This window comes from Watersipora subatra, chromosome 2 (genome assembly GCF_963576615.1).
Source record: "Watersipora subatra chromosome 2, tzWatSuba1.1, whole genome shotgun sequence".
NCBI classification, from domain to species: Eukaryota; Metazoa; Bryozoa; class Gymnolaemata; order Cheilostomatida; family Watersiporidae; genus Watersipora; species Watersipora subatra.
In genome coordinates this window covers 8081910-8094117 of record NC_088709.1, presented here as the reverse complement: position 1 = coordinate 8094117, position 12208 = coordinate 8081910, and the positions used below count along the sequence as shown (strand labels likewise).

At 35.0% G+C, this 12208-nt stretch overlaps 1 protein-coding gene across 1 annotated transcript; it reads left to right on the top strand.

Moving 5' to 3' along the window:
* Window positions 1–4409: 4409 nt before the first annotated feature.
* LOC137386785 (N-glycosylase/DNA lyase-like) lies at window positions 4410–11570 on the top strand. Its single transcript, XM_068072930.1, has 4 exons — window positions 4410–5154; window positions 5283–5415; window positions 8029–8128; window positions 10357–11570. The coding sequence occupies exons 1-4, from the start codon at window positions 4418–4420 to the stop codon at window positions 10722–10724; spliced, it is 1338 nt and encodes a 445-aa protein (XP_067929031.1). The 5' UTR covers window positions 4410–4417; the 3' UTR covers window positions 10725–11570.
* Window positions 11571–12208: the final 638 nt, after the last annotated feature.

Here is a 12208-nt window from a genome sequence, read left to right as displayed (position 1 = left end):
CGTGTCTAATGTCAAATGGAGACAGGATGGGCCTTAGCGAGCTTGAGGCAATGAGGAAGGGTCTGGCTTTTCATTCAAGCAGTGTTAAAGAGAGACGAGCGAGAAATTAGCGAAGAGAGAGAAATTAGCGTGTTCTATGCCCTAATTTTAGTCAATAGAGCAATATATAGTCACACTATCCTGAATTTTGCTATACCACTAGTAGACTTTATTATACCACAAGGTAAATTACTCATGTGTTAATAGAGCGATGCTTTTCACCAGATTAAAGGAGCAATAGAGCTATATTTGTTGAACTGCTCAGAGATTTTGCACTTGTTCAGTGGGAAAATTCCGTCACTAGCTAAACTACCCTCACTCGATTGTTGATATGGAAACAGGGAGGAGGAACACAACTGCTCAGCAAGGATCAACTAGTCAGTTTAGATGTTTTACACTTTGGCTTCAGCAGGACACACAGATGTTTTCAAACCTTACTATATATTAACACATTTAACGAGCTCAATAAAAACAAGATTATGCTAGGTACTTACATATATAAGAAAAATGTTTGATACTATATTTTTCGAAAAGTTCAGCAGATTTGATGGTTTTAGAATGCTTTGTAATAATTTATACACTGAACTCCAACAAGAACTATAGATTGGGTTGAACATCCTTAAAAGTGAATAATGCTATTTTAAACTGGTCATAATAGTAATATATAATATTTTTTGAATATTTATGTTTTATCTCCAAAACATTGCAAAATAAGCTGAAACTTAATTAAATTTAATAGATAGTATCTTAACCTTGACCTAGCTTTAATAAAACCATGTTGTATGTAGTGAAAATGTCTGCCATGAAGCCGCTGTATTTTAGTAAAATTATCTGCTGTAAATCCGTTACACCCTGATAATATCGTCACTTGTAAAGCTGCCCCACTGCTGAATATCATCTCAGGGAATACTCACCACAGTTAACTATATTAAATATACTAACTGTGCTACACTATGTTGCCCGGGTATGAAAATCAGCTTATAAACAATGAGAGATAATGTGAGTTGCCTGCCACTTGCTATTAGCCTGGCACATTACCAATGAAAAATTTGAATAAGCTTACTAATAAGAGCTACCCCTCTCCGTGATGTAGGCTATGACTTTGCGTTATGATCGAAAGCGCTAGCCTATTTTCTCCCATACATCGACATATATTGCCTCGTGACTCTAACAAGCTCTGCGGCATAGTTAGTAAGGTGTCAGCCTGGTGAACGGGATGACCTGAGATCAAACCCTATGCTTAATGGGTTCTTAATCCAATAATTTAATAATAGTCATAGCTGGAATGACACATATACTTTCAGAAATACATATTTAGAAGACATTTAGTCTCTGTAACTGCCCTCCTCTCCATATGTGTCTATTTAATACTCTACATATAAATGACAATGTGGTGTGGATGATATTTGTCAGTTCCTCTTACATATACAAATGTAGGCCTACGCTACCCGTGATACTTTCTCACTTTATGCAGAAAATGGCTGCTTCCTGTGGTTTGCGAATGCCAAAATTCTGATGTCATAGTAGCTGCCAACAAAAGTATTATTACGTGGCTCACAAACATAGTGTCAGCCAGTTTGATATTTCAACACTGTAAAGAAAGTTGTGTAGCTCGTATCTTAACCAAAACCTACGTATTACTCATGATGTTACCCAACGCTTAGTTTGAAGCACCTGCATCAGTAGTCACATCAGTGGTCACATCTGATTTTCTAGCATCTCATTACCAAACACTATTGAAACCACCGCAATCAATTCTATCCTTGACAAATACCATTAGAGTGAGGTATGGTTTGTAACAGTAAAGGCGCGTGTCATCAGAAAACTGTATAATCTAATCCTGCCCTCCACTACTGTGCTATTAAAATCATAAAACGTTGGATATGTTAACAGCTAGTTCTTGTTATGTTTCACACAAAAAACCACTACACCTTATACCAGACACCAGCTGCACCTTGCCAATACACATTATAGAACAGAGTTATGCAGAAAGAACTTGTTCTTCCAATACTTATCATTTACTTTAATATTTTTGTTGTCTCTGTCTATTTTCCTGTGAATGACATTGACTGGTGTAAATAAACTTAATGTTTATCTATTTATCTGTTCATCTATCTATCTAAATATCTACCTACCTATTTATCTATCTATCTAAAAATCTACCTATCTATCTACCTATTTATCTACCTAAATATCTACCTTCCTATCTATCTACCTATCTATCTAAATATCTACCTACCTATCTATCTACCTATCTATCTATCTACCTACCTACCTACCTACCTATCTACCTATCTATCTACCTACGTACCTATCTATCTACCTACCTACCTATTTATCTACCTATATATCTATTTATCTACCTATCTATCTACCTATCTATCTACCTATCTATCTACCTATCCATCTAAATATCTACCTATCTATCTACCTACCTACCTACCTATCTATCTATCTACCTATCTACCTATCTATCTAAATATCTATCTACCGTATCTATCTACCTATCTCTCTAAATATCTACTTACCTATCTATCTACTTATCTATCTACCTATCTATCTACCTATCCATCTAAATATCTACCTACCTATCTACCTACCTACCTATCTATCTATCTACCTATCTATCTATCTACCTATCTATCTACCTACCTACCTATCTATCTACCTACCTATCTATCTACCTATATATCTACCTATCTATCTACCTTGCTATCTACATATCTATATACATGTCTCTACCTATCTATCTATCTACCTATCTATCTATCTACCTACCTATTTACCTACCTACCTATCTATCTACCTACCTATCTATCTACCTATATATCTATTTATCTACCTATCTATCTACCTATCTATCTACATATCTATATACATGTACCTATCTATCTATCTATCCTTCTATCTATCTATGGCTTAGCTGAGTTACTATAATTAAAGAGGCAGCTCTAGCAGTAATAACCTCAACTAACCAACAATGCTTCCCTCTACTGCTCACTTGTTACTAAATGTATGTCACGAGTTATCTAGTTTGTTTTAAAATAATCTCAGCTAATTTAGAATGCATCATACTATTAATTCAGTAGATCTTTGCCAAGGGATTGCACATATGCAAGCATTAGAATGACAACCTTTAGCCACCAGCATACATTCCTTAATCCGTCTAAAATATGCAGGCCTTCTTTTTTGCCCACCTTTGAGAGCCAGTAGAGAGTTATCAGCACTTGTGTGATGGTGAAATGAGCTAGTCAATACTGTGTTCCTTTGATATTTCATTTATAAGCCAGTAGTTATATTCAAGTAGCTTCATCACATTGAGGATGTAAGGAACATGATATGATTGACACATACAAATATCATATCAGCTATGTTTATAGTTTGTGGGTTTAATGTGGCAGCAGCAAGCAAGAACGTTACTTAACTCAAAACTTATAGCAATGACAAGTCTTATCTGCTGCTAATATAACTCAATGTACAAAGTTACCCCTTTCAAGTAAAAAACTTGAGGAAGGTGACTTTGTCAACACATCTCACTTTGAATATTCACATTTACCTTTTATCTTGTTACCTAATGTAGCAGATGGATGATAACTTCTCTACTTTAATAAAAAAGTATTTTATTTCTACAGATATAGTTTGTTGGCTAACCTCAATGACAACTGACAGCAGTACATTGCCCAGAACTTTCACAAGTTTCAATTAGAATGGCAAACTGTTGACATCATTTGCTTGAGCGAGAGGTGTTTTAAGAATTAAACGTACAGATTAGCTGATGCATTTTAGCATTAAAGACACTTTAGTACAGTTAGAATAGATTGTAATAAATAATGTTTTGCCTGTTGTTACGTCTTTATATTGAAAGCAGAATTATGTAACCACTTTAACCGAAGCCATGGTCCTTGCAGCAATTGGAAACAGTGCAACTATAACAAGACAATAAATAAAACATAGTATAGAACATGAGACAGTCAACTGACTTTAGGTAGAATACTAGCATTTGAATTTTGATACAAAACAGAAGCGAATACTTAATTTTTGGTATGCATTTTCTAAGTACGTACAATGTAATTGTATGTAATGTACGTATATTAAGACATCATTGGAGTTGTGCTGCATTGTACGGTAAGCCGACTCTAAAGGTTCATTCTTTGCGATATGGTGATTGGATGCTTTGTTGAACCTCAAATGCACATTCGCCAAGAGGACACTAATCAAAGCGCTAGCTCTTAACAAGTCGTGCACTGCGCTTGGTTTTTGACCACCCGATTTCTGTAGTTTAGGAACTTAGCTATTTCTAACAACGTGCGTTTTTGTAACTAAACCGCTAAAGACAAATTATATTAGTTGGAAGGATGCGTTAAGGACAGTTTGGAAGATGAGACAACATCTATGGCGTAGAATTCCTATGATTAAATCAGACATTGATTTAAGAACATTATTAACATGCGGACAGTCATTTTCTTGGAAAGAAACCGAGCCAAATATTTGGTCAAATGTGATCGATAATGTAGTATTCTCCTTGTCACAAGATCCGTCTGCGTTGTTATGGTGTACACCTATACGAGATGGATTATATGGCTATAGTTTTACTGCAAGTGGTGATACGGACACTACGAACGGAAAAAATTGTGAAACCTTGAAGATAAAAAGAAAGGCGGACGCGCCGCTTGTAGAATCTCCGATGCATAAAGCTATTAAAACTGAGGTTTTGACAGATCATTTTTTGAATGCTAGGGCTGATGGCAGTTCAGATAAAGTTACGGATGAGAAAGCTGAAAATATATTACAAGATTACTTTCAATTAAAAGTTGACCTGGCTGCTCTATACCAAAAGTGGGCAAAGGTTGACAGCCATTTTGAAGGAATAGCGGAATCCTTTCTTGGAATTCGAATTATGCGTCAAGATCCTACAGAAAACCTTTTTTCATTTATTTGTTCGTCAAATAATCATGTCTCGCGAATCAGTAGCATGGTTCACAAGCTTAAAGAAAACTTTGGCACAAAGAGAGGAAGTTTAGGTGCCGATTGCATGGTCTACAGCTTTCCAACAGCTAAAAGTCTTGATGAAGCTGAGGTGGAGTCAAAATTAAGAGAATTAGGATTTGGGTACAGGTAGGTGTACAGACTACAGTATATAAAATGGCTGAAAGTGGAGAGCTAATAATTGTGCATCTAATCATTTACTTCGACATATTATAATTGTTGTTGAAGAAGAATGTTAACAGCGTTCATATTTGTAGAGCCAAATATATCGCTGCTACAGCTAGAATCATTAATAGAGAAAGGCCATCTGGCTGGCTAAAGAGTCTTCGTACTCGCTCCTACGAAGACTGCATCAGTGAGCTGACTAAGCTGCAAGGAGTGGGACGAAAAGTGAGATATTAAGATTTGACCTTGCAGTGTAGGTTATCCATTTGATTGATTTTCACTGACGGAAATTGTAAATAATTTAATTCTTGTGTAAAGTTTGTAAGTTTCCCCAATGTCATTTGAAGATCCATACAAAGGAACATTTGTGGAAGTTTTTTATATAGAACTCATGAGAGGGCGCTTTACTATGATATCTATGAATGGAATAGGCTACTTACACGAAATTATGCTCAGCTTTCAAAAAGCTCCTTAAGCTCTGTCTGTCATTGATTTTTTATTCGCATCAAAAGTTAGCATTACTACACAGTGCATAGTTTTGGCACTCGCTACCAATAGTGACAACTCATAATTATTATTCTTCTTTGTTAGCAGTAAACATCCTCATTTTGAACATTTTGCGCCTGTATATAAGTATGTATATAAGTATGTATATAAGTATGCACATCTGACTTAGAAGGCAAGATTCAATTCACTTACCGATGCCATTATTTATAAAAAAAGATGAACTTACACCAAATTTTATTTTGTTATTTATTATATATTTTGTTGTTTTGTTTATTTGGTCTTTTTTTATTATTCGATATTGTTTTTGATGTTTGAGGTAATCTTATTGCCAAGATGTTTCTAGATTAAATTCGATAAAACTTGATCAGATATTACTATAAAACCTCTAATTGAACGCCACTTCATTTGAATGTCACCTCTATTTGACCACCATTAGCGGAAAAAGGTCGAAAAATAGATCGCTATTTTTTAATTGAACGCCACCTCCATTTGACCACCACATTGACATTCGTTGATATTTACAAAAACGTAATAGCAAGTGGTCAGTAAAAAAGTGTTCACAAAATCATGTACTAATAATGACTTGGTTACAACAATAACAATTCTTTCGTTGTTTCTGTTCATGTCGAAGTCCATTCTCTAATCTCAAAGCTTCACAGTTTTTCATTAAAACTTTGACTGCAACACTATAGAAATAATTAATAACTTTATCAGGCTCATAGTAGTTCCTTGTTTAATCCGGTCTGATACTTTGATGTATGTGAAAAACGGTTTACATAAAATTTATGATAGTATATGAATGACTAATTTTAGGCTAAATGTTGTCCTTGGCTTGTAGTTAAGAGTTTATCATACATTGTGCAAAATGCAGCGCGTAAAGGTTTTGCTTCACCAAAAAATTGTTTGGAATTTAATATCGATTAGTTCAGCAATGCAGAAAAAGAGTTGAGGTCAGAAGACGTTGTGGAAGGTATTGAACAACCAAAAAAGACGAAATTGATCCAAACAAAAGCAACAATCACAACGCTACTGGTCGAGCAAGCGAGGCAAATAGTTTTGTTTCAAAAACATCAATTTTTGTTTTTGCATGTGCTATAAGCATGGTTCGTATATGTCACTTGTTTATGAATATATATATTTGTATCCTTTGATAAATTATCTTTCTATTCATCATAATTATATTCTATTTTCTACTTTCGGTAGTTTCAGGTTTCCTCGTTTTGCTTGTGTTCCTGAAATTCTTGACTTTGAAATTAAAAAAATTAAATACTATTTAATAATATTTTAGCACTGTAGTACCAATTGATGTGAAGGAGAATTATGCATATTTGTAGTAATTAACAATGTTTGACGAAATGTCGTATGCTGAATAGTACTTCGTATGTCGAGAATAACGTTTGCTCAGATTTGCTGGTCAAGGTTTGACAGTACAGTAGAACTTCAAGATATGGCATTGACAGTACAGTAGAACCCCAAGATATGGCGTTAATTTGTTCTGGAGCCGGAATCGTAAGGTGTAATGGCAGTATGGTGGGTCTCCTAACACCTATGTTTTCTATTTTGAAAAAATACATATGCACAGAAACTCTATTCTGATGACTCCTCAAAATATTTAACGTTTATATTATTTATATAAAAGTTATTATTGAAATTTAATATTTCACCTGTCATTATCGCTGTTTATAAGATGGCTTGCGAGAATTCTCTTCGGTGTTTTTGTACACTAAGTCTAGCAAGGTTTCTTAAACAGATGATAGCTTCCTTAATTAATGCTAATGACAGCGGTTGTGTCTACCTCTTTTTCGAATTTATCTGTTATTTCCACTCTGTTGCCATAGTAATCTTTTTTCCATTTACTAGCAATAGCAACATTCAGACTCGTAGCTAACAAATTGAAGTTTGATATAAGCACTACAAAGCACCAGCCATATACAACGGATAGTGTCTCAGCTATCAGGCATTGTGAGAAGGTTTTGGCCAATAACATATCAGCATCTTATATATATTTGTGAGGCAACTACCATAACCAGGGCCAGAAATCATATTCCACATTATGACCTGAAAAAACCGCATCTTAGGGCCATCATTGTTTGGGGTTCTACTGTCCATGTATATATGATAGAAGTCATGACTGCCTCAATTGCTTTTGTCAGCAGCTGAGGCAGAAGGTCTATCTTGTTTTCTAGCACGATTTCATTTTACGTTAGATGTTTAGCTTATCTCTCGTCAATAGCTTTCAGTAATAAGTTGCAGACTTTTGAAAGTAGAGAGTTGTTGGTGTATAATGCATTGCTATGGGTGAGTAATGTGGCATATGATGACCTGTTGCAGGTGGCAGATTGTGTAGCACTCATGTCTCTTGACAAGCATCATGTGGTGCCTGTTGACACCCATGTCTTACAGATTGCTTTTAGAGACTATCGCATACCAGGTATCCTCAATTATCTTCTCTTATTTGTTCACAGGCTAGATGAATGCCCGGCGTTGCTCTGGTAATAAAAAGGTCTGCGCAAAAAAACTTATTTTTATTTAACAAGTATGTCATGTCTACCCCATTGTAACTTTTAAACTTCATAATATTAGAACAGCGTTTTGTGCAGTTCAAATAAATTGCAAAAAAAATAAACAATGGGTACATGGAAATGTGTGCATAAAAAGGTTACTGTTGCAGCAGAAGCTCGCTGTATTCAAAGTTTTGATGGTCGGGTAATAAAAAAGTCTTTGAACAGAAAACTTATTTTTACTCAACGTGTACAGCATTTACCATTCTAACCTTTAAACTTCATATTATGAGAAAGTGTTTTTGTGCAGTTCAAGTAAAATGAGAGAACAAATAAACAATGATCACTTGGAAGTGTGCGTATAAAAAGGGTTACTATTGCGGCAGAAGCTCGTTGTTTTCAAAGTTGTGATGGATGATACTGGTACCTCTCGATACTGGTACAAACATAAAAATGAGATATCGGACTTTCTCTGTCTAACCGAACGAAGAAAAAATGTTGAGGCATTTTTTACTCCAAATAACACAATTGTTCACATGAAAAGCATTTAGCTTTTACAGATTGACCTAAACCAGAAATATGAGTGTAACGGCTCATTGGAAAAATGTAAGTTAAAAAAAATAGGTTATGGTAAAAAAATAGCTTTTTAAAATTTCAAAAAAATAACAGGTTAGTATTATTTAATAATATAAAGTGCACATTTAACATGTGCAATCACGAAAAGGATATACGTATAGTATATGGTAAGAGCGATGGGATGATAAGAAGGCTTAGCCCTGTGGTTATGCGCTCTTGCTAGTAAACTTACGATTGGAATATAACGAGTTCAGTTTCAGTGCAAAGATGGTTTCTTGTTGCTATATAGCAATAAGAAATATATACAGTCAAACGTGGATGACTCGCCCTCGGATAGCTCGAACACATGGTTAACTCGAACGGTTTTGTTTGGTCCGTTCCCACGCAATGATAAATTGCTTCAGATAACTCGACCTCAACTTCGTTAACTCCAACAGTTTTTTGCCCAACGGCTACCGAGACAGTTATTATCGCTTTAGAATATCACTTTATTCCAAGCCATAGAGATAAACCACAAATTTTAGTAGTTCGTAGACATCGTTATTACCATCATCGGCAAAAAAAATTTTTAACGACTTTTCTAAAGGTTTAGTGAAATTTGATTGTTACCAAACATTCGCTTAGCTGTGGTCCTTCGAAGGCAAGAAAAAGCGAGGTAACCTTCGCATAAACTTTTAAAAAGATCGGCAAACTTGATCTTGGTTAAAACGCTCAAAAGAAAAAGATGTCTTTTCTTCTGAGCATTTCAACAGCGATCAAGTTTTGCCAATTTTAATCTGAAAACGTCCTGGCAGTGACATCACATAAAACAACAAACAAATCTCAAGGGATAGAAAAATCTCTATACTTTTGGATAAAAAATTTTTAAACTTTACATTAGAAGCATTTAATTTGAAACAAATCATTCATGCTTTTGATTTATATTGTAGTTTGTATATGTACATGTATCTACTAATAAATACATGGACTTATGACAGTGCTCTGATAACTTGAACGCTCTGATAACTCGAACACTTTCACTCAGTCCCGTGAAGTTTGAGTTATCCATGTTTGACTGAATATATATAGCTATAAAGCTATATAGCTTTATAGCTATAACCTAACAGATGACAAGCACTTAGATTTATGTATATAGATGCGTCTGGGTGACAGTTCTACCCTGCCTTTTCTTACGCACTTATGCATCGAGCATTGTAACCCTTCCTACAAATTCATTGCTGACCTGTATCTCGTTGTCATTTTACCTTTGACACATATTTGCTGACACACAGCTTTACACTAATTGCTTGCTAATATGTTGCTTTGGAATATTTAGGTAAGCAGTATCACTATATAGACTTGTTTGCGTCTTTTTATGATGGTGAAATGCATTATAAGGTAAGTTTACTATAACAGTGACAGTTGTTGGAGTAAGATATGTTAACATAAGGGGTTGTTAGTTTGGAATTCACATACTGGAGTAAATAGATGCAAGAATCTTACATGTTATGATGGCGAATTTATAAATTGAACCAGTCATCTGTGATGTGTGAGAAAGAATAAGGCTATAATTGCTAATGGGATCAGCTTTATTGGCTTTCAGGAGTTGGCAAAGACATGAAATCTCTCACGCCAGCCATCCACAACAAGATTGGCAGCTTCTTTGTTGACCTCTATGGAGATTACGCTGGGTGGGCTCACACCGTCCTCTTCGCAGCTGACCTTAAGCGTTTTAGTGACCACAAACCAACTAAATCAGGTCTGCCCGCAGTTGAAGATACTAAACCGTTAGCCAAAACTAGCGTATCTCCGGCAAAGACTACAAAACCTGCTATCAAGGATAGTAAACTTACTACCGAGGTTACTAAACCTACAACTAAGGTTAGTAAACCTGCTGCTAAAGGAAAGAAACCTACAACAAAGGTTAGTAAACCTGCTGCCAAAAGAAAGAAACCTGCGACCAAAAAATAGTAGAACTACTGGTGCTAATAGAAGGCGATATCAAAGTGTTAAGTTTTATGGAGGTAACTGGAAGTTGTGATCACACGGGATGTAATATTGTCACTGTGAAGTAAGCTTTCTGTATTTACATAGAATCATCTCAGAACTTTTTCAATTCTAATTTGAGAGGATATTGTACTCAGTAGAGTTTGCCCTGCGCCGTGTCCTTACGTATCTGAGGAGAGAATAAACAGATATATATATACTTGTTTGTGGTTCAGCCTTTTACAGTCTATCAATTCATGTTCAGGACTATGATAGTCTTCAACTATGCAAGAGTCAGGCAGTCAGTATTACTAATCATATATAATAATAATATACTGAATAGAATATTCTTGTTGGAGACTTGTACAAGGTCAGTCTGTCTGCAACAATATCTGGTAGTTTTTATTTTATCTTATTATATCTTAGAGTTTTCTTTTTTTGAAGTAACTGATATTTGTAGTGTCTCTATCTAGATGTGTATTGTAAAACACTTAGGCTTATATGGGTCAATGTTAGTACTAAAAAGGCTTTTGTTTATTACCCGTTACACCATGTATATTGTTACTGCACAATAATATCTTAGAGATGGACTTACATCAATCTTTTGTAGATTTTATTAGAAAGTATCAGTATTTTCTATATCTGCGATTACTTTTGATGTTTGAGGCAAGAGAGGACATTAATGACAAAACATAGTGTGCACTTTCTTTTCATTTTTATAAAAATGTAAAAGAAGTTTAATGTGTTTTTATTCATTAAAAATATTATAATAGCGTCACAACATCACTTTTTCACCAAAGGTGGAGTTCAGTTGTTTTGGGCTCCATAGATATGGACTAAATAAAGACAAATACATCTACACGTATAGCAACATGCATAACAATGTCCTATCAAGTTACCTTGCTGGCTTGGCTTGGTTGAGGGTTCTCTTCTTACCGTTATCATGGACGGATTCTAAGTCAGTTAAGATCAATTCCTGGAAACACAGTAATTTAATGCTTTGAAGGCATATCATATAATGTATAAGATAAGATGGATAACATATATAGTTCATATTGACCAATCAGCAGTGCAGCGAAATTTAACAGTGCAGCGAAATCAAAAATCTTTTTGTTATCTGTATGGCAACAGAATGCAACAAAAGAAAGCTGGTGAGTGGGCTGCCAGAGGCAGTTTGGGCTTGTGTTAACAATGAAAAGAATGTTTGTTACTGACCATGCAGCTCAGCCGGGCTAGCATATGCAGACTGTGGGCTTATCATGGAATTGCTACTGTCAGATTCAGCAAGGATTTCTCCAACCCAGTAGCTGTTATACCGCATGGGTGGCTAAATTGTTATTCCAATAAAAAATAAAAGAAAGCTTCTTCGAGATTTATATTGCCATTATTTATATATAGTTATTACTATTATATTACTATAATTTGTATCATATTCTGTGCTACTAGACAATTATATTCTCGTATTTCTC